Source organism: Chanos chanos, chromosome 6 (assembly GCF_902362185.1).
Source record: "Chanos chanos chromosome 6, fChaCha1.1, whole genome shotgun sequence".
Taxonomy (NCBI): domain Eukaryota; kingdom Metazoa; phylum Chordata; class Actinopteri; order Gonorynchiformes; family Chanidae; genus Chanos; species Chanos chanos.
The window spans coordinates 29933779-29955482 of NC_044500.1; the positions used below are offsets into that span (position 1 = coordinate 29933779).

Here is a 21704-nt window from a genome sequence, read left to right on the forward strand (position 1 = left end):
ATTTATCTCCTCAAAGGTTCCTTTTAATGTGATAATTCCATCATGACTGGATTTAATTACATTATTATACTTTTCTAGGAGTGTATCAAGTGCCTTGGGGCTGAACCTGTTCACATCCACCTCTGCAGTCACTGTCATCGGGATCTAAGGAGAAAGAAAATGGTGACGGTGTGGCTTTTACCTTTGGCCTCCACTCAAGGATCAGAGATAAAGTATTACTGAGGAATGCAAAGAAAAATGGCATATCACATGTTACACAACTAATGACCTAACTATTTTTGAAGATAATTTCTGAGCAGTTCTACCATTAACCCAAAAAGATAATCACTGCAAATCACTGCAAATTTTGATACAAATGCAACCCATATTTACCTCATATGCATGATCTTGTCCCTGGAAGGTATGTTTGTGCTGAATGCTAGTGTTATAGTCAGGAGGTCCTTGGGTTTCATCTACAGTCTTCTCTTTGTTATCAGGGGACTAGGTTAAAAAATAGAAATGAATGAGGTCTCCTACATGCTTATTAATGTTCCCTAAATTTTCCATCTATTACTTGTCCCATTTCCCTGCTGAAAGGAATTACTTTTGTTTGAATGGGTCTCTGCAAAATTATTCACCCACTGACAGATATTAACAAACAGACAATATAAAATTATTAAGAGAATTGACGATTTTTTTTAAAGAATGTTTTGTTATGTGAAAAGTTGTTATGAGAGAAAAAGATATTACTTGACAAACTGTTTTTCATTTAAATTTATGTCAGATTTTTAAATCCCACATTTACATTAACAGGCTACTTTTTCAAGTTTTTCTTAAACAGAGGGTATACATCATGGCCTCCTGTGGTTCTCTCTTTTGCATTTGTCATCCCTCACCTTGAGGAAATGAACATAACTCCCATGATATAAGCAGATATCCCACAATTTCTGCATCAGGTACTCTATGAAATCTGCTCATATGCAGAACTAATATTAATGAGTTAAAAATAATTCAATTTCTGTGAATGAAAAATATTTCCCTAAGACACTCATATTATGATATAGTAATACATCTATATAATTTATTTACAGGGAGAAATAACAAAGAGCAAAAAAGCTGTCTATAAAAAGTCAAGAAAATCAAACATACCTCCGTTGGACTGTTGACTCCAGACATAGGTGTTGGAGGGGCATGAGTGAACTGCTGTACAGATGGGTTCTGGGGTGAAGTCACTGATTCCATGAAATGCACAACAGCACTGTATTCCCGACGCATCAATTTTACAGATTTCTGCTCCAGAAGACCCTCCAAGGCTATGATAAAAAAAGTGAATATATATAAAAAAGATTTATATACTTAATATGTATTTTGTCCGAGGTAAAGCTTAAATATGAATGAGTGCTGTTATGTACTCATTATTTTAAGGGCATAAGTACTACAGATTTCCACTGCTAAGGTCCTGTGCTACTTCTGTAATGAAAACAACTTCCAACAAATATTCATGTCTTACCTGATGATGGTGTGACTGTAATGTCAGCCAAATCTGGGGATTTCAAAATTTGTACTTTAAGAACATCGCAAGGCTTTGCCTTAAACTCTCCGCTGATCCATTTCTGAACTGCCAAATGAAGCCAGTTCTCCAGTCTATCAGGTACTTTTCCACCTGTCCATTGTGCCCTGACGGTGACAACAGCTGTGTCTGGAGGTAATGAGGGCTGATACAAAGGTACCGCCAGAAAAACAACAGAAACTTCAGTAACAGTTAATGTGACAGTGTAAATATACATAGAACTCCTGTAATATAAAACTGCCTACTAAATCATTCAGATGAGAGTTTTGGTTTGTCCTTAAACAGGGTATATCTGTTGTGGTGCCTTTGTGCCCCAATGTTAATCATAGAAGGAGAAGGAAAATAAAGAAAAATGTGTACAGCACTATGCCTGAAGACAAATGAAACTTGAACTGAAAAACATAAAATGCTTGTAAAAAGCGATAACATGGTCAACATAAAATCTCATCATCATTTAAGTCACTGCAAGCATGCTGCAGTGGATTTAATGTATCTTATTCTTGTCTCATCTTCATACTCTTGTCTTTGGGAACTTTAGATAGTTGGCAGTGTGGTCAGGGGGTCATTTAGAGTGATCTAAAGATCTTGTCATTTAAATAAATAAATACATAAATACTGTATAATGAGGAAATGGGTTTTTTGTAGGATTAAAACTGTTGCCTCAAATTGTCAATATCTTTATTTTTCCTTACAAATGCTCACATTTGACCTTTAAAATTTGCATTATCTTAATTAATCATATCTCAAATACCACATGACTACTTAATGACTTTCACACAGGTCTAGTCTCAGGCAGTATACTATATCAGGATTGCTGGTAGAGAGGTATCATAAGCATAGTTCTTGGTTTGAACTGTACCAGCTGTAGGTCACCGAGGACCTACAACACACTGACTGTCACTATATTCTGCTCATACACAAGATTTCTACTTTATTAGGGCCACTTGTTGTTTTCATGAAACCAGTAACAAAGGATCTGTGGTGTGTTCAGAGGGAAGACAAAATGTTGATATGTTGAAATGATTTGATAAAGGGCATGTTAACTGGTGCCGGGCACACCACTGTGTGGCTATTAGAGTTAACAATTACAGTAAGGTTTTTATGCATGATATTACCATAGGTAAACAGAGAAAGGTCTACCAGCCACAAACGATCCAAAGAAAAGTGGCTGAACACTTCATTGTATTACATTATATGTTTTCTATTATTATTTTCATATTACTTTACTGTAAACGGAGTCAGAACACCATGTCCTGTTTATTATTTTATAAGAATCACAGAAAGCAAAACTATATTAGTTGATTGCTAGTTGCAACATGATGGGAGGAGGAGGAGGAGGAGGAGGAGGAGGCTGAGGTTGAGTAACAGTAGTACTACACATGTCCTTAAAATGTACTTGCAGATAAAAACAATGGCTTGATGGAAGAATAGTCCTACTACTAAGAAAGAACCCGGAAACACGTATAGACTTTAATTGTTCTTTCTGATACTTAACCCATGTCTTGGTCCTAGTCCATTAAGGCTTGTCAAGACTGTAGCTGCATCTGAGTACTTATTGGTTGCTTACTGATAACAGCAAAAAGTATAAAATTTCCACATTTAGTATTGAGTACTCACATCATTACTTTTGCACTGATCATGAAAGTCTCCAAGCCCAGGCCCATGTTGCTGAGTATTATCTGTGTCAAGATCCTGTTCCATCTCAATGCCAGCACTCTGTTCTCCACTGGGATATGACTGTGGAATTCATAAAGAGACAACTCCTTTTAAAGTGAACTTACAGTGAATATGCTGCTGCCATGTGCTAGGCGATGAATTCACCTTCAGAGTATTACAAACTGAATGCAAAGCACCTCAGTGAATACAAGATCAGCCCCTTGTATCTCAGGATCTCATACAACTTGAAATTAAATCTTGTTACAATATACTCTTACCAAAAACTTAAATTCTTAATTTCCAATTATTCTGATAGTTCAGTGGAGGATTTTGAAATGTGCTCTTTCACCAGTGTGTTACCACTTGCAGTTGACTGGTCACAAAGCCTATATTTAGCCACTTAGATTTCATGTAAATGTCACTGCTTTGAAATACAATTACAGGAAATTACAGGGCAGAGTCCCAGTATGCTGATGAGCCAGTAAGACAACTGGGTTTTCCCTTTGATCTGTGTTTTAGTTTGCCCAGAACAATGGATACAACATTAGAATTTATCACACCACCACCTGCATATGTTTAGAATTCAGACTATACATTAAGACTGTCATCTAACGGGGATAAGCATTGCCCGATAGGAAAACAAACAGGAGTGTCATGGGCTGTGGCATGGTTGTCATTTTTGAAGAAACAATGTCACCTCCTTAGCTGTGATAAATAACAGAGTTGGTCCCTCCATTCTACTCTACTCTTCCACTCAGACAAACCTTATGACCAGGGTGATGGAAGTGCTCTCAGCTTGACAGAGAGACAACTAAGATGAGCTCCACAAAGTTGAACATTGGGCTGCATTCATCCTTTATACTGTAACAACTTGTTTTTTCAGTAGCAAACCTAATGTGACCACGTACATGCTGTACATACTTTTTTGGAGAGTTACAAAACTGTTCTGTTTTTCTTTTCTTTTTTTTTATCAACTGCTTGTCAATACGAAATAAACAACGTGCGTTTAAACACAATATTCATGTGAGTTACTCACAGAACTGTCTGCATAATCAAAAGGCATGGGTCCACGCCTCTGTGCCACAACCAATCTTTCTGTCAGTTCTCTGCTGTCACCATGTCAGGCTTGGATTTTGACTGGGAAAAAGGTTACACTAGACCGTGACATGACTGTAACCCTAGGCGCTTAGTTAGATGTCGACCACAACTTCACTGTACCGTACGGTCATCGTATTGTTTAGCCTACTCTCTTCGAATCCGGAAATCATAGGTTGTTTACGTTTACTATACTGGATGCAGACATTCCCGACTGAAATATGAAGAACTGCAAGTCGGAGTAGTGTCTATGAAAATACGATGGAACGTAAATTCTCGTTCTCTCATTAATTCTCTACTCCACACACACAACAACGACCGATATCCCGCTGTTTCTACACAGAATGCTACACACGAACTGCAGTTTTAGGGATACGCTATGAATAATTAGTGGACTATTTATTGTTGTGGGCTACAGTGGTATGTACAGTGTACTGTACTTACAATTTCTTAACTCACCAAAGTACAGCAGTATCAAAGGTGCACCACGTCTAAATTCACCAAATTCTGTCTCGTCTGATTTAGGGTACAGTTATTTGCTAAACAGGAGTGGCCTAGAGAAATCGAAATCAAAAGTAACTCATGCACCTTGTGCAGTCACTACCGATGGACTTTGTGGTTTCTTTTTATGAATAATTTATGACTGCATTTGTCTAGTGTTTTTCTTGAAAAAGAATGAACGGTGGACAGTAAGTATATTAAGCTGTGTTTTTCATGTGGTCTGTTTTGGCTCGGACATAGCAGATGAGTGCACAAAAACTGACTTATCTTTCATGTCACTTTTTAAAGAGAAAAAAAACCTTCTTAAATTGTTGTAGCTAAAAATCATAACTTAATATTGATGTTTGATCAATCGATCCATCAGTCAATGCAACTGCGGTAGTATGGCATTCTGGATGTTAATTAACTTTAAAAGCTTTATCAAAGTCATAGATCATTGCATCATGCATCATCCAAATCCACATGATCCACTGGATAAACGGACAAAGTGTGAAGATATTTATTTGATGGTTCTTTGTTATACCTACAAAGTCACACTGACACCAGTTTTGCAATCTGCTTTGAAATGGAGAGCAAGTTTGGCTATAATCAAACAATGTCTTTAAGACAGGGATGATTTGGAAAGAAAAGTCATGTCCGCAGTGACTTCTGAGTGAAGCTATTAATTAAGCAGCAATTAAAAAAGCAATTAAGAAAGCTCCAACTGCATCTGGTAATTACTGAGATAAGTTTTAGTTTAGAGTGGAGGTCTAGAGATTCTTTCAAGCTTAATATGGTGAAAATCATGCAAACTTGCCATAATACCCATGGGTAAGAACCAGGTATGTTAAATTGTAAATTTATTTGTTGACTGGTTGAGTACTGCTTGGGCATTTCTCAGTTATATTCCAGTTGTCAGTAGTTTTTGCTTATTTGCTCATTATTGAGGTCAGGGCCAGTTTCTATCCAGATATAATTTGATGATTATCCAGTGAGTGGCCAAGGACTAGTTTACAAATTTTTTTACAGGTAGAAAAAAAAACCTCACAAAAATCCTTTTGCAGACCATTATACAACATGAGTGGTAATGTTGAAAACATTTATGACAGCAATGATAGCACGTGCCAGTGGAGGGGCAGCATAGTGGACCATTCATTTTGGAGGATTCGTCTGTCCAAACAAAACTTGATGGCACCTGGCGCAATCAACTAATAACTAAAAGCTGAAAAATAATACTCTACAGATGAGGCATAAAAGTCCTTCTTTTTGACTGGTTCTATTTGAAGTCCTCTCTTGTCTTTATGAGCAGACAAATTCACACCTGGCCTTCAGCTTCAAATCCGAAAGAGTGATATAGGAACTGTCATGTCAGTTGCTTAAATGATTGGCTGATGGATTTGAGACGTCCTGCTGGATTTTACCTCTGTCAACTACCACAAAGTTTCAGATTGTCTGGGGAATGACCACTCTTGTTCTGTAGGGAGAAGTCAGCCTTTGAATAAATGACTATATCAGCAGCATTCCAGTGTAGTGCTCAACTATTTAAAAATGCTTTCTCCAGCTAACTTTATGCTTTCACTAATTAAAAACTGTCCCCAAAAACTGTCACTACTTATAACTTTCCCCAAAATCTGTGAGAGCTCCAAAATCTGTCTCAGGATCATTGAGTTTTGGTGTAAATCAGAGCAGTGCCACAGTTGCAGTCTCCCAACTGCAGCTGCTTAAGCAGACATGAAGACTAGATATTTTGGCAGAAATTGTCGTTCTCTCCTGCTTTGCTCATGACATATTGGTCATATAGCAGATATATTTAAGGTATTCTACTGGACTGTTAGTTACCATATTGGTCTGAAAACTGGTTACATTTTTTAATAGTCAGTTGGTTGAAGCAGTTTTAATCTGTGAGCAAGCTAGGCTGTGAAGAACTGAGGTTGTGTGATCACCATGGACTATTTAGGAGCTCTGTATTCTTTTTCAACTGTACATCATAAGATTGAAAAACTGTTTAGATTTAATACATAGACCACACACCATAGAGCTCTTGTCTGACCCTAAACAGAGTTTCACTCCAACTTTTTGCTTCCTTTGGCAAGTGTAAAAATAGTCCATGCAGCCCAGTAAAAGATGAGTAGCACTCCCTCTGCTGGCCTGCTGAATTCTTGCAGTTACTCAGCTGTTCAGTACCGCATGAACTTTCTCAGCATTGAAGTTTCATCCTAGACATTGGTGTTTCATGAAAAAGGAAGCCAACCAACAACATTGTGCATTTGTCAAAGGACTTTGTTCTAGCCCTATCTATTCCTCTCGGTGAACTCCTCCCCAAATACATCCTATTGTTAGCTGTCCCACAATTAAACTGATTAGAGAGAAAAAAAAACAACTGGACCCCTCATTGCATTATTTGAGCGTTTAAAGAAATGTAGTGTTTTTCTTTTAACTGCTAGTCTGAGACACTGCAGACATGTGAATATATACCCCAAATAAAACATTGTATTTCATTATGGCCACTGACAAACTTTAGGTTAACATACTTTCTGACTTCCTCTGTGAAGAACTCTCATCACAAGTCAGTTTCTCATCACAGCTTACCTTTTTCACACTTTATGTACAAAGTGTCTTGCTTTGTGCTATGCTCCTTTTATACAGGCATGTCGAGAACCCATTTTAACAGAGTTGTCAAACAAGCGTAGCATGCGTGAGTTGAGGAATGATATGCTTGTAACATGTGAGGTGACTTCTTTAGTCATGCCTTTGAGACAGACAAAATTACTTACTGCAGACAAAACCACTTTGCTCACACCCTGTGATAAACCCAGAATTGAAATGAATTTGCATGATTCTTGAATGTCAGTTTATCTTTTTAATTGTATGTGGATAAATACGAAACCACACCTGCCATATTGTAAGAATGACACTATACAATTGTCATTTTCTGTATTTAAAAAAAAACAAAAAACAAAAAAAAAAAAACAGGGGAGGTTACCTCATGTTTTTTTTTCACAGGTTCAGATGCAATAAAGACATGTGAGGCATATTCACTGGGCTATGAAAGAATCCGTTACCGCGAGAAACATAGCACAACACTTAATTGTTTTCTCCCAGAGAAAACATAACCATTCTAAAATCTGCAATCTTGCAGTGGCTCACTATTTGAGGTCAAAACATGTTGCACTTGATGTCCACCAGGTGTCTCCCTGTTGTCTCTGGTGAATTAACTTTGTTAAAAAATCATAGAAGGCATTGTAATCCTGCTGTAGACCTACAAATAGGAATTCCACAGTAAAAACCCATTATATTCCGTATCGGGTCTAGCCGGTTCCCAGCTTATCTGTATTGCACGACCAGTCGGTGTCGAATATGAAAAACTGCTGTTCTACTGCAAAGTAAACATTACAAATCTAAGTCTACCAGTACGTATGTACACTTAAAAAATATATTGGACTAACACTGGAGGTCGCAAGGAGTCCTCTACTTTTATGGCATTGTTTTCTTCAACGCTATAATTTAATCAAGGCTTCAGGAACTGGTGATAGTACACTACGACGTTAAAAAAAAATGAAAGTCCTTTAAACAATCAAAATAGTTTTGGGACTAACGGGACAAAATTGTTAAAATGTCTATAAAATTATCTACTGTTAAATCATTTCTTAACATATTTTCTGTAGCATCCTTAACAACCTTGGGATGGATGCCCTTCCCTCTACAGGGCCTTTTGCCATAACAGATGACGTAGATGTGATGCAAGTTCGGATGGAGTTATCGCGAGAAGACCATGCGACGGCGCTTCATAAAACCTTGATGCATCTGTTTGACTCGTTGTTCGTCCTCAGTGCAGGATAACAGAGAAGAAGTAAATTCGGTGCCCTAAAAGAAAAAGCATTAACGCCGAGCATTGAATCGTCTGGCATTAACATTCACACTAACATATAGAAGTTGCTCCAACAAGACAAGGTGAATATTGCTGCAACTGTGATTGAAAGACAGATCTGAAGAACATCGAGGTAAGTAAATGTTGACTTCTGAGCTAATGAGTTATATTCACACCGGTCTCCTATGCTAACGGTATTAGCTTTACAGGATACTGCCGTTCACCTGGGCACTGCTGATAACTTAAATTGATCCAGGGTTTTAAATTTACCATTTCAACGCAATTACGTCTTATTCCGTCATTCGTCACCACAGATGTTAAGGTTTTGGTCATCATAACCGCCAGAAAATTACCTACTGGTCAGGCTAACTAGTGACATTGATGGCGCAAGAGGATTACGTAGCATCGTAAGGCAACGACGGAGATTGCGTAAAATGAATTTTGTCGTGTGGATGTTTGTAGAATAAACAATTACTGATATATTTAATTGATGCTGTATGGGTGTAGTTCTCCTTGGCACAGGTATCACCACTCTCATCAACAGCACTCTTACAAAAGCTCGACAGCTGAAGCTTAATTTGATGCTTGGGCGTGTGTGACTTAAGCACTAGGTTAACCTTAGAGCTTAGCTTCATGTAGTTCTTCTGGTCAGATGGGTAAGGCTAATATATTTGAGTGCGTTTATTGTGAGATCGTGTTTAAGGAGGTTGCAAATATTTGTTTAGAATAGTTACTGATCTGTTAGAATCTACGACTTTCCAGGAACTCGGCCTCGAGGAAATAGAGTATGTGATAAACTTAGAGGAGTGGTCGACATAGATCTTTCTAGTTCTTTTAATAGTGTATGTGCTTGACTATTCCACGGTCATTCATATATGCTATAATATATAGAATATCCATAGTATAAATGGTTACTTTTAAAGATCGGGACGTGAAAAATAAATGTTTGTGATACTGAAATACGTACTTTTTTAATGCGTTTGTGAAAAAGGATTTTGGCTTAGTTTTATCTCCCTTCAAATCGATTGGAGGTGTTCAAAAAGAAAGTAGTGCATATGTTCAATTCACCCGTCATTGTGTTGTTTTGTAAACATTAATATTTTAATTTTGTTTGATTAATATGTTCATTTTTACTTCAGAGTCTCAAACAATAAAATTGTCGAATGACTGCAGAGACTTAAAAAAAAAAAAAACATGAAAAATGCTTAAAGTTTAAACTTTAATTCTGTATATTGTGGGTCTCTCATAGCATAACATAATACCTCTGTTCCATAATTTAACGGAAATTTTCCTCAGTGTTATATTTCTAAAACTTTGACTTTATCTTTTCCTGCTCAGGCTTGGACAATCATCCATGGACGCTATAATCCGTTGCCCGTTCCTTTCCCGTGTCCCTCAAACCTTTCTGCAGCAGGCCAGGAAGTCCCTGGTGGCCTATGCTGTGAAATGTCCCGTAATGATGGACCTTGCTTCAAGACCGCTGGTCCGTGCAGTCTGCTCATCATCCTCTACCTATCAAAAGGCAGAAGACACAGTACCAACCAATGAGGGTTAGGAGCTCTTCTACATATTGTTATTAACCACATGCTTAACTGAACTGATAATGTCTATGAGAGAAATTGCTGATGTCTTTTGCTCTGGTACTATGTAGGACCAAAACAGGCCCCAGTGTTGCCAGCTGGCCACCCCAAATCACCTGCAGGACAAGCAGCAGCCTCCAAATGCCCCTTTCTGGCTGCTGAGATAGGGCAGAAGAACAGCAGTGTAGTTCGGGAGGCCAGCATGGAACTCCAAGAGGATGTCTCTGAAGTTCGCACTGTACGAAAAGGTACGTTCCGAGAGCTCATTTTTTTGGCACCCCTCTTCATCCTTGCAAAATGTACTGTTTTCAGTGTTGAAGGTTATTGCGTTTTGTTTTGACTCTGTGTGGTCTTCCATCAGTTGATTCAGGTGTGCCTCCGCCTGAGTTGAATCCCATGGTAAAGAACACTATTCCCAATGGCAGCTTGATGAAGAAGCTCTTGAAGCAACGTCCTACCAGAGTCTCCCACTTGCTCCAGGAGAATATGCCCAAAAGTAAGTGTTGAGGCCTTAACCTTGGTTCTAAACCATTAGTTTGGAATAGATGGTTGTGCTGGAGCTTGCTAGTTGGGTATATCAGCTATTCGAGAGTAAAGAGTTGTTTCACGTCCCTGCTCTTGTTCTTCTCTTGCAGCTATTTCCAACTTTCAATACGATGAGTTCTTTGAGAAGAAAATCGAGGCAAAGAAAAAGGACCACACGTACCGTGTGTTCAAGACTGTAAACAGGAGGGCCACAGAATTTCCAATGGCCGATGATTATACCGAATCCCTTATTTATAAACGAGATGTCTCCGTCTGGTGCAGTAATGATTACTTAGGCATGAGCCGCCATCCGCGGGTTGTTCAAGCTATAATGTGAGTGATGTTTCAAGAATTAAACAATTAATATAACTGGCATCTGCATTGTTACCTATTGATTCTTTAAAAATAAAAGTGGTCTAACGCTCTGTTGTTTTTACCAGGGACACTTTACGGAGACACGGCTCTGGAGCCGGAGGAACGCGGAATATATCGGGCACAAGCAAATTCCACGTTGATCTGGAGCACGAGCTCGCAGACCTCCATGGAAAAGACGCCGCCTTGCTCTTCACCTCCTGCTTCGTGGCCAATGACTCCACCCTGTTTACATTGGCCAAGATGTTGCCAGGTAATGTGCACAAACCAATGGTGTTTGATTCCATTTTCTGTGAAATGGTTCAGGAAGTGGATTGTCTTCTGAGACATTCACAGCAAGATTTGAATTTATCATTTTTTTGTGTGTGTACGTCAGGTTGTGAAATCTATTCGGATGCTGGCAACCATGCCTCAATGATCCAGGGAATAAGGAACAGCGGGGCAAAGAAATTCATTTTCCGTCATAACGATGTCGAGCACTTGCGTGAGCTCCTGCAGAAGTCCGACCCCTCTACTCCGAAGATCGTGGCCTTTGAGACTGTGCACTCTATGGATGGTTAGTCACAAGCCCTCAGCTCCAGTCTCTTAACATGAGTATAACCCAGCAACACTCTGACCCAGTCAAACAGAACGATGACGGTGTTTATGTACTTTTACAGGTGCTGTGTGTCCGCTTGAGGAAATGTGTGACGTGGCCCATGAGTTTGGAGCCATCACCTTTGTGGACGAGGTCCATGCTGTGGGCCTGTACGGTCAGAGAGGGGGTGGAATCGGAGATCGGGATGGCATCATGCACAAAATGGACATCATCTCTGGAACGCTTGGTGAATATTTTTTTTTTCTTGATCCCTCTAATAAAAAAGTTTTTAAAAAGAGCATCCTTTTTTATTTGGGCTGGACATGACCATGGGACAGAACTCTTTTCAACCCAGTGAGACACGGTCCCATTGTGTGTTTCCTTGGAACACAACAACAACCCTGGTTTTGTCACATAATGCTCCTGAGAACACTAGTGGAACCGGAGCTGCTCACCTGTTGCCTAGAAACAGGGGCATCTGCTTGGCTCTTATTGAATTTCTTCAAAGCCTGTGGAAAGCTCAAACTAATTATGCTAGACTGCTTCCTTTCTGTCTGTCAGGTTAAGATGACCGAGTAACCATTCAAACTGAATAAACAGCCCATGTGACTTTGGTTTAATTCCGAAACGTCTGAAATTGTGCTGGGATCGTTTGAAGAGGCAGCTCTGCTCGTTTCTAATCGTTTTGTTAGATCATATTGACTCTTTTATAGTAGCCCTCCGTGTGACCTAGAAAAGGAACAAAGACCTGCTTATTCCCCCCTCTTCCTGAAAAGCTAAAAGCACTGAACTCAAATGAACTCCAGATTCTTTAGGCCTTTTGGAGGCTCTTATTGCAGTATTAACTATTAGATTCCCTGTTTTAAAGCAAAGGTTCATTTCTCTTTGTTGTTTAGGTGACAAAACAATGCTCTGTCAGATATGGTTTATCTGAATTTTGTTCTAGATGTTTACTGGTCATGTCCCCTTAAAAAAAATTATTTCTAACTGTGGTTAATGTCTCAGGCTTACCAAAACTGTATGAAAAAATGAAGAGGAATACTTTCTTACTTATTTTTCTCTGTTCTCTTTGTTTTATCACAGGTAAAGCTTTTGGTTGTGTAGGAGGCTATATCGCCAGCACCAATGCGCTGGTGGACACGGTGCGCTCATACGCCGCGGGGTTCATCTTCACCACGTCCCTGCCGCCCATGCTCTTGGCCGGAGCCCGTGAATCCATCCAGACCCTTAAGGGTGAAGAGGGGCGGATACTACGCCGGAAGCACCAGCGCAACGTTAAGCTGATGAGGCAGATGCTCATGGACTCAGGCCTGCCTGTGGTCCACTGCCCAAGTCACATCATTCCAGTCAGGGTAAGAGGAGGGACTTAATAAGTCAGACAAACAAACAAAAGAAAAGTTACCAGCCCCCCCCCCCCCCCCCCAAAAAAAGCGAGTTGTCGAAGCTAAGTGCACTTCAGTTTGGTGCTTTTCAAACTGTCATTTACCAAATAGTTGTAGGTGAGCTACTTGCTAGCCAATGTATTCCCGGTATAAGGTAATTAATGCCTCTTTTCAGTCGTTGGCAGTAATACTAATGCTAGCTAATGTTTGTTATATGACGTGTAGAGTGTAGCTGACCTGCAAAGAACTGTGTTGTTACGGTGCAGTGTTGCTAACGCAGCTAATTGTCCTAATTCAATCAGGTTGCAGATGCAGAGAAGAACACAGAGATCTGTGACATCATGATGAACAAGTACAACATCTATGTCCAGGCCATCAATTATCCCACCGTAGCCCGCGGCGAGGAGCTTCTCCGCATCGCTCCTACACCGCATCACGCTCCACAGATGATGAAATACTTTGTGGGTAAGTGTCAAGTGGTAGTCTGTTAAGGAAGTCACGTGTAATTGTAAATCAGTTTCAGTTACTGTGAAGTAATCTGTGAGTAATGCAGAGTAAAATATTTGGACGATTAAAGACAATTGTAACAAAAAAAATCATTATGTAACAATATTGAGAAAGCTACGCCCAATGCTTGTGAGTCAACAGCTGAATGTTTTGTTGACGACTAAGCAGACGGTTGAGCACATGCCACTTACATAAGAATTAATTTGGGCCCGTGAGGGCAAAATGGAGTGGTCTCTTTTCTGTATTAACTTCCATTGCTGCAAAAAGTAACAATTTGTTGTTCCCCTTCTCCTACAGAAAAACTTGTCAAGACCTGGAAGGAAGTTGGCCTAGAGCTGAAGCCGCACTCGTCCGCTGAGTGCAACTTCTGCAGGCAGCCGCTCCACTTTGAGCTGATGAGTGAGAGGGAGAAGTCGTACTTCAGCGGCATGAGTCACCCCATATCGGCCTGTGGCTGACCTCTGCATCTTCATCACCCCTTCATGCTACTGTCAAAGATCTAATTGCTGTCTTTTATAAGTGTCATAACTTATTGAAATGGCTACTCCATGTCTATCATACCGTATGCCGAAAAAATAAAAATTTTAAAAGATCACCTAATCTTTGCGTGCATGTGCGTTTTTGTTTCTTGTTTGGTCTTGGTGAGTTGTGTACTGAAGTTTTTCACTACAAAAGAAATGCTCACTGAGAACTTGAACAGTATTAATCCAGCTTTGCATGATTTATTTAAACTGTCAGTTATCTGGCAATTGAGAAATCCTGTGAAATCAAAGGGTACAAGTTACATCAAAAAAAGTTTTTGGGCGTTTTTTAGAGTCAGCTGTAATATAAACCGTGCGTACTGCAACCCATGTATGTACGTGATCCTTGTTTTGTGACGGCATCATTCTAAATTAAAGGTCATTCACATTTATACAGTCATACGGCAATACAGCAGTCAGATACATATACATCAGTAGTTGACTTAGAATCCATGTACTTGTGTTGTACACTATAGTCTATGTAGTCTAGCTTTAAAAGACAGGTAATCCTGTGCTCTATGGCAGAGTGGTATAACAGGGTTTTTTGTGTCTTCACCCTCTCTGGCTGAAACATCACAAATGCATCACCAAATAACTTTATTTTTCAAGCTGCTAGTTGCTTAATCTTACACACATTTATTTGGTAAATCCCTGTTTCCCATTAACAAACTTCCTGTGAGTCAGAGTGTTTTGGTCAGACAGTCGGCTACGTCACAGAAGTTTTCCAACTTTTCATAGAGTGGAATGCATCACATGAACCTTTGGGTAATTTAGGTAAAACGTAGTCATCTGAGCGATGACTGACCCAACTCTTCTTTGCTTTCTTCTTCAGTCGCTGATGCAAAGCTAATCTCTGTTAGCGACTGGTTTCCTGACACACTAACCCCAGTGGAAAAGGCAGGAGGAGTGGGGATTGATCAGGTTTTTGGGTCAGTTAGGTTCTATATGAGGTACGAGTCAGGATTGTTTTTGGGGGGAACATCTGGCTTTATGTCAGTGAAAGGGACATGCATAATCCCTCCGATCTCAGACAGGATGAGAGAGTAACTGGAGAAACCCCATCTGCTTGCTCTTATTATCATTGAGAGATTAGAGGAACCTCCTGAAGCTTCACCTACATGTCACCTACTTACTGTGATAGTAACTTGATGCTGCCTGGAGAAAGAAAAACAGGTAACCTAAATAAAAAAGAAAAAAATGAGGTGAGTTTAAGTGTAAAATCGTTGTCCAACAGCATTCAAAGTAGAACACATGAATGCTTCCTCATTTGTAAAATGTAGGCCATCCCACTCAGTGCTATAAGAAGACAGTGCGGTCCTAAAATAAGTACAGGATATTGGGTGCCCCACACGTAAGGAATGAGGGGTTTCTGGCTGAATGAACAAACACAGTGCAATAATCCAGTTCATTGCTTAGGATAGGCTGTTGCCTAGACAACATGGCGGAATGAGTGTCGCCGACACAGTCTTACCACATTTCAAAAGTTTATTGCGGTCTGTGTGACACCGGCCAATGTGTTGCCATTTCTCCTTTCTCAGTAACTGAAGTCCTTCATACACATCAACTTCCACATTATCGAAGGTTATGAAAAACAGAACATCAGTGGTTTCACTCTTGTCTTTTTTTCCCTTATCGTAAAATACAAATGACATCTTTTATAATTTTTCTCATTTCGGGCTTGAGAATATCAGGTGTGGCCCTACTCTTATGACTGTCGAGCTGGTACACATACTGGGGAACTGGGCATTTCTTTTAACAAAAAAATTGCCTCACATTGTGTATGAAAATAAAACAATGTTGTTCTTTTAGACCCAGAGAGCCTGGAGGTTTGGTCAGCTAATGTCAGCTGACTGAACTAATATGGTTGCCATGGTTTTTAGCCTGGGAAATGTCAGTCATCCAAACAACATTAGCTGCTCTACAGCTCATACAAATCAATTACGTACTGAAGTGTTAGCACTGAAAAGTCAGACTGCAATGAAATGAAAGGGTGACTACATCAGCAATGAAAAATGTTTATTTTCCTCATTAGTTCACTTTAGGTAGTCTTTAAGTCAGCTGCAGATAATCGCATCTCTAATGAATGTTACTATGTACATGGCTGGCTGCTCTTTATACATTTATATGGGGTCTCAGATTAATTTAACAGTGAACATGCATCTCTTATTAATTTCATTTTCACAGAGCAAACTGAGGAGGGAAGACCAACATCGCTTGTCACAAGTTTTAGTTTTGCATATATTTCACTGGATCTATTTCACCAGATGAGTGCATCTTATGAGAGCAATTTCAATGGGGAAAATTAATATTCCTTTATATGTTACAGCTTATTTAAACAAAATCTGTTCAATTTATTCAAACATCACAGTTGTCCATATGTTTACCGCTGGGTTCAGCACAAAAGTTGGACAGCACAGAAAATTATTTCTTTAAAATAGAGTTACTGTTTCAATGATACTTTTAAATGCTTTTTTCCCCAAAATGTTATTTGTGTTGACTCATCAGTAAAAGTTCCTTATTGTGAAATATAGGGCTTTACAAACAATGGCAATTCACAACCTCAGAGGCAATGAAACAGTAATCTAAACCATTAGAAATAGTGTCTTTTATCATTAAAACAGTGAAATAAGTAGCCTTATGCGAGCCTCATAGGTTGCATGAAGCCATTCCATCCAAAAGGATCATGAACAGCAGTGTCCAAGGTCCACAGGATCAGTCAGACCAGGTTAAAACATGTAAAACATATCATCATCCCAAAAGTCAATATTAATTAATACAACATCAAACATCTCCTGTGATGTGTAGCTTCCCAAAAAAGTGACAGAAACATCAGACCCCTTGAGTTAAAAATTTCCTATTTTACAACACAGCTTGACCTATCCAAACAAAGGCAATCTTTAATTAAAGCTATTTCTCTCCTCTTTTCAGTATTATTCCCTATTTATGGACTCACTAAACATAAAATCATCTGCTTCAAATCACTGTAAACATGAGGTTATTCTGACGCATGAAAAACCCCAAATTTCCTTTCATCTCAGGGTTTTGTGCTGTCTGCATAAACTGAATCAGATAAACATGCTTTAGGCAAGAGGTTACACATTTAATATAAGAATTACTCCAGCATGCCCTGCTGCTTCGGCTGTCGTTAGCACTGTGAAAAGCAATCTCAGTCTCCATTGAGGAGAATCTGAGAGAAGCTTCACTCAGATTTGACTGAAAGCAGAGAGGTCACCATTCTCTGTAATAACTACATCTCTTACGATGTTTCTGAAGGCATTTTTCATGTGTTTAAAATATCTCTGAACAAATCTGCCTACTTCCTTCAGTAACAAAGAATGAGCCTCACCCAATTGGGGAAATGTTTTGCTTTTCTTATCTGCTTTAAAGGTCACTTCCTCTTATATCTGCAGGTGGAAAATGAAGGAGACAGAGCCACTGAGCTTAAACTGAATGAAAGCTCCTCAGTGTCTTCTCTGCATCTTCGGGAATTTTACTGGCAGATAAAGAACTAATTCCAGATTTGATATGAACATTCTCACATCAAAAGAAAATGTGCTTTGAAATGTATTTGACTTGATGTTACACCTGCTGTGTTGAAGACAATAAGCTTTTCATTACCCCTCATTCCAGTGGCATTACAAGCAAGCATTAATACAAATTTTGGAATTTGTACATTACATCTCTCTGAAATACTCTGTCAAAATGTAATCTTCTGGAGCAGCAAGCAAGAGCTCATTAAAGAGATCCTCATCAAGAACTTTCTCTCTCTCTCTCTCTCTCTCTCTCTCTCTGGCCTTGGGCCCCCTCTCGGTATGCGGTCATGTGACCTTGCCTCTCAAGCATGCAATAACTGCTAACGTCACACACTTCCAGTAAAGAGCACTTTGGGAGAAAAGGTGTACTCTAAACTCTGCTTGGATGTCACATTAAATACTTATTTTTTTATGTCTGACTTACATGGGAAACTGGCTTAAGGAGTATGTTAATTCAGCTGAGATGATAAAGCTAATGTAAGTGACTGTGATCACAATACCCTTTCATGCTGTTTCCAAGATTCGGTTATTTAAAAGTATCTGTAATATCTTTACTCACCTCAGACACTATTAACTTGCTGGATTTTTAGCTAGGAAGAAATGGAGGCGAATGAAAATACTCAAGAATGTGGAATAAGAAAGATTTTTGTCCTGTGTTTTTATAATCCTGTCTGTCCAGAAAATCAGTTTTTGAGGTCCAGGCCTAATTCCCAGTGGTAAGCACTGGTTTGTGTAACTGGTGTAACTGGTTTCCTTCCATCTAAACACTGCTGATCCAACTATCATGCAAATCAAAAGCGTAAAAAGGTATCTGTTCCCAATAGGTTTACCAATAGGACCAGTAGGTTTAGTCCCTGAAGTGAAACTGGGACAGGAGATAGAAACAATTCTGTTGAGAGAATCTCATGATCATGTGTGTGCATTAGGTCTGAGGTAATAAGCAGCAGTTTTTCTCAAAACTGTAAAATACTTTAAAGGCTGGTCTCTAGAGCGCCAACATTCAGACTGACTTGTCTGGACCAGGTGAGTCAGTCTGGATGTTGGAATGTTAATGTGCTTGAATGTTATATGTAAATGTAATGTTATGTATGTCATGTAAATAAATTCCTTTTGAGTTTCAGGTAGTGTGACCTGATTCTTTACAGTGCTGGATTACAAAAATAAGCCACAGAAGTCCCAAATGTGTACTCTTAAAAAAGTCATAATTTTTTTTTAAACCTCTTAAATACATGTATTTCATATGAAGATCATAATATGTTTTATCAGTATGAACAGGTATCCCATGTTCTAGTGCAAGTGTCCTTTCACATGTATAGTTTCTACTTCCATCTCTTGCTTTAACAATGTAGGATTTGCATTTAAGGTCATACAGAGGAAATGGCTTCCACACTGCAGTTTGCTGTTTAGCAAAAGAGATATGTTAACAAACTGTGAGTTTTCTCAGGTTTCATCACAAAAAAAAAAAAACAAGATCAGAATTCCTTTTTCTCCTCAAGCAAACCAGGGTCCTGGGTCTAGTTAATGAGTTAACTATAAATTATTTTATGAAGGATACTGTTCTCGCCAACACATAGCTAATACTTAGTACCATGGCTTTGCTAAATGTGGAAAGGTTACAGAAAGAAAGAAAGAATGGAAGAAAGAAAGAAAATGGACCACTCTGTGAGTCTACCGCATGCTTAATCACTCACTAAAACAGTCATTCTCTAAAACTAGCAAGAGAAACTTAAAAATCAGAGGGTGAGAGCAGAGTTTTGTGTTGAGAGACTGAGAGATGTCTAATTTGTCTTTGTCTATTTTTAGTCTGATGATAAGGAACAGACTGGTTTCAGTGTCATAAAAAGCAGTTTCCGCATTTCCTTGTGGTATTGTTGTCTTCATGAATGCTTTCTTAATTATTTTTCTTCCTCTTTGTCATGAAGTTTTTTAATATGGTCATATGTTGTTGTTTTTTTTAATTTTTATTGAATGTAATACACAAGTAACTCTCATATCTTGGATGACTGAATTTTTATGTGAATTTTTTTGGGAGAAGTTACGAAAAAAAAAAGAAAAAAAAAGAAAAGAAAAGCAGAAACAAAGACATGACTGAGTGTGCTTGTGTGGTTTCAGCACTCTGCCATTTGCAAACTGTTGCACAGACTCTCGACTGTAAGTGGTCCCGATGCTTTGTGATTCGACTTAGGCATTGTCCATCAAAGCTGGGTGAATGTTTCCCTCAGTTACCCTTGCCCCTCTCGGCAACTTTCCTGGAAGCTTCAAGAGATAAGATTAAAAGTGCTAGACGAAAGCCTGGATCAGCTTTATTCTGATTGGTCCCATGGTTCTTTCAAAATTAACATGCCAAAGCTATGAAAATTTATACCATGGACATCAACCTTAATCAGAGAAAGCCAGTACTTGCATCAGACAAAACAGAATAAAAATAAAAGGATAAAAATAATTAATGAATATTGTATGTCAGACAGAGATATGTGCCACTGAAACAGCACGTGTATGTGTACATTGAAACTGAATATAAATTAGATGTATATTTAAAACCAGAAGGTTCTTCTATTATAAACTTGTGCTTACTTTTGACTCATTACCTGGAAGGCAAAGGTGAGAGTTTATTGGATGAGGCTCACTTACTCCGTTCTTTGTTTACTCCATTACGTAATAGATATTGAGTCAGTTCTGAACTGGTAACTTCTGACCAATGACATTTGAACAGGTAAGGAGTGGTACTGTAATACCTCATCTGTACAAAAGTCAGACAACCCTTGCTCAAGTTAGGACATGTTCAGGAACAAGGATGTATAAATGTAAAGCATTCCTGAGTTTAGTGGAGTAAAGTTACTTCCTGACCAGCAAGAAGTTGCTCGTCTAGTTTTAAGGAACTTTTTTTGTTTAGTTTCCTTCTGTGAGTTTTTTTTATTGTTTTACATTTTGCCGTAACTTATAAATGAACTGCTCCTGAATACCCCCCCCCCCCCACACACACACACACACCCCACCGAGTTTTCTAAACAGAATAAAAAAATAATTACTGTATTGTTAGTCTTACACAAAAAATAGTGATGAAATTCATCAAATGATCAACATTTGATCAAGGCTAAAGAATTAAATCTTGACAAATTGCAAAGTCTGTTGTATGATTAGAGAAGAGTGTTGTTTGATACTCTGGATAATGGCGTTGGCCAAATATTGAGACAAACCTTCAGTATGTAAAAGACTAATGAGCACTGAGCACTGACTTGCTTCACTTTCCCGATCGAGCTAGCTAAAGTCCCTCCCCTTACATGTCAGACGTGACCAAAATTGGCTCAAATTCTGGCGTAGGTCAAGAGGGACTGTTGATTCCATCAGTAAAGAGCTATGTAAACAAAAGCTTGTCACGCAAACAGTAGGAAACCATCCAAAGAAGATATGGGCTTTCCTTAAAGAGACATGAACAATATTTCTTGCATACATTAGAGTGAATTTCACTCAAAAATGTTTTCGCTGTGTGTTTTCTCTGTGTAATATTTGGTATGATGGGGTCTTTATTGTGTTAAAAGGTGCCACCTATTTGAACAGACTGGATGACCTCAGGAGAATGGTTGTAATGCGTGCCCTGTAGCCATGCTGAATACTAAACAGTAGCCAGCACTTAAAATAAATCCCAGACCAGAAGACCTAACCTTTTCCTTTACTCCCAGGCAAGTAAAGTAGGACTGGTTAGTCATCCTTTCATAAATATTTCCTTGACATTGAGCCAGAACAAAACAAAAGTCTGTACTATTCATTTAAAACAAAACAAATAGTAGAGGATCATCAAAATCAAATCCCAAAGATTTAGGGTTGAGATCTACTGCAGTTCATGGTTTCTATTATACACCTAAATGACGTTTAAATGTATTGTACTGTAAGGGTTCAACAAAGACGTGTCCTTTTTTAACCTCTGTGGAGTTTTTTTTTAACCCAGCACCAGGAAGCTGTGCCAGAAACACAGTCATTACCACAAGTGCTGGGTTCCTCCACATTGTATTAATTGCTTTTACAGTAACAGGAGTCCCACAATGTTTTCATCCTATTCCT

At 38.8% G+C, this 21704-nt stretch overlaps 1 protein-coding gene across 2 annotated transcripts; it reads left to right on the forward strand.

The window, feature by feature from the left end:
• The first annotated feature begins 8605 nt into the window (after positions 1–8605).
• Positions 8606–14191, forward strand: alas1 (aminolevulinate, delta-, synthase 1). Of its 2 annotated transcripts, none has more exons than XM_030776176.1 (11): positions 8606–8781; positions 9982–10198; positions 10300–10476; positions 10590–10724; positions 10864–11086; positions 11194–11378; positions 11502–11681; positions 11785–11949; positions 12786–13054; positions 13387–13549; positions 13889–14191. In XM_030776176.1, the coding sequence occupies exons 2-11, from the start codon at positions 10003–10005 to the stop codon at positions 14047–14049; spliced, it is 1854 nt and encodes a 617-aa protein (XP_030632036.1). In that variant the 5' UTR covers positions 8606–8781; positions 9982–10002; the 3' UTR covers positions 14050–14191. The 2 variants fall into 2 exon arrangements, with proteins under 2 accessions (XP_030632036.1, XP_030632035.1); XM_030776175.1 differs by having other exon boundaries at positions 9987–10198.
• Positions 14192–21704: the final 7513 nt, after the last annotated feature.

Bases quoted from the DNA above. Each gene is read 5' to 3' on its own strand.
- alas1 (XM_030776176.1), top strand. From the start codon at position 10,003: ATGGACGCTATAATCCGTTGCCCGTTCCTTTCCCGTGTCCCTCAAACC. The intron at 10,725-10,863 runs GTAAGTGTTGAG...CTTCTCTTGCAG, and splicing joins CCAGGAGAATATGCCCAAAA to CTATTTCCAACTTTCAATAC. The intron at 13,055-13,386 runs GTAAGAGGAGGG...TAATTCAATCAG, and splicing joins GTCACATCATTCCAGTCAGG to GTTGCAGATGCAGAGAAGAA.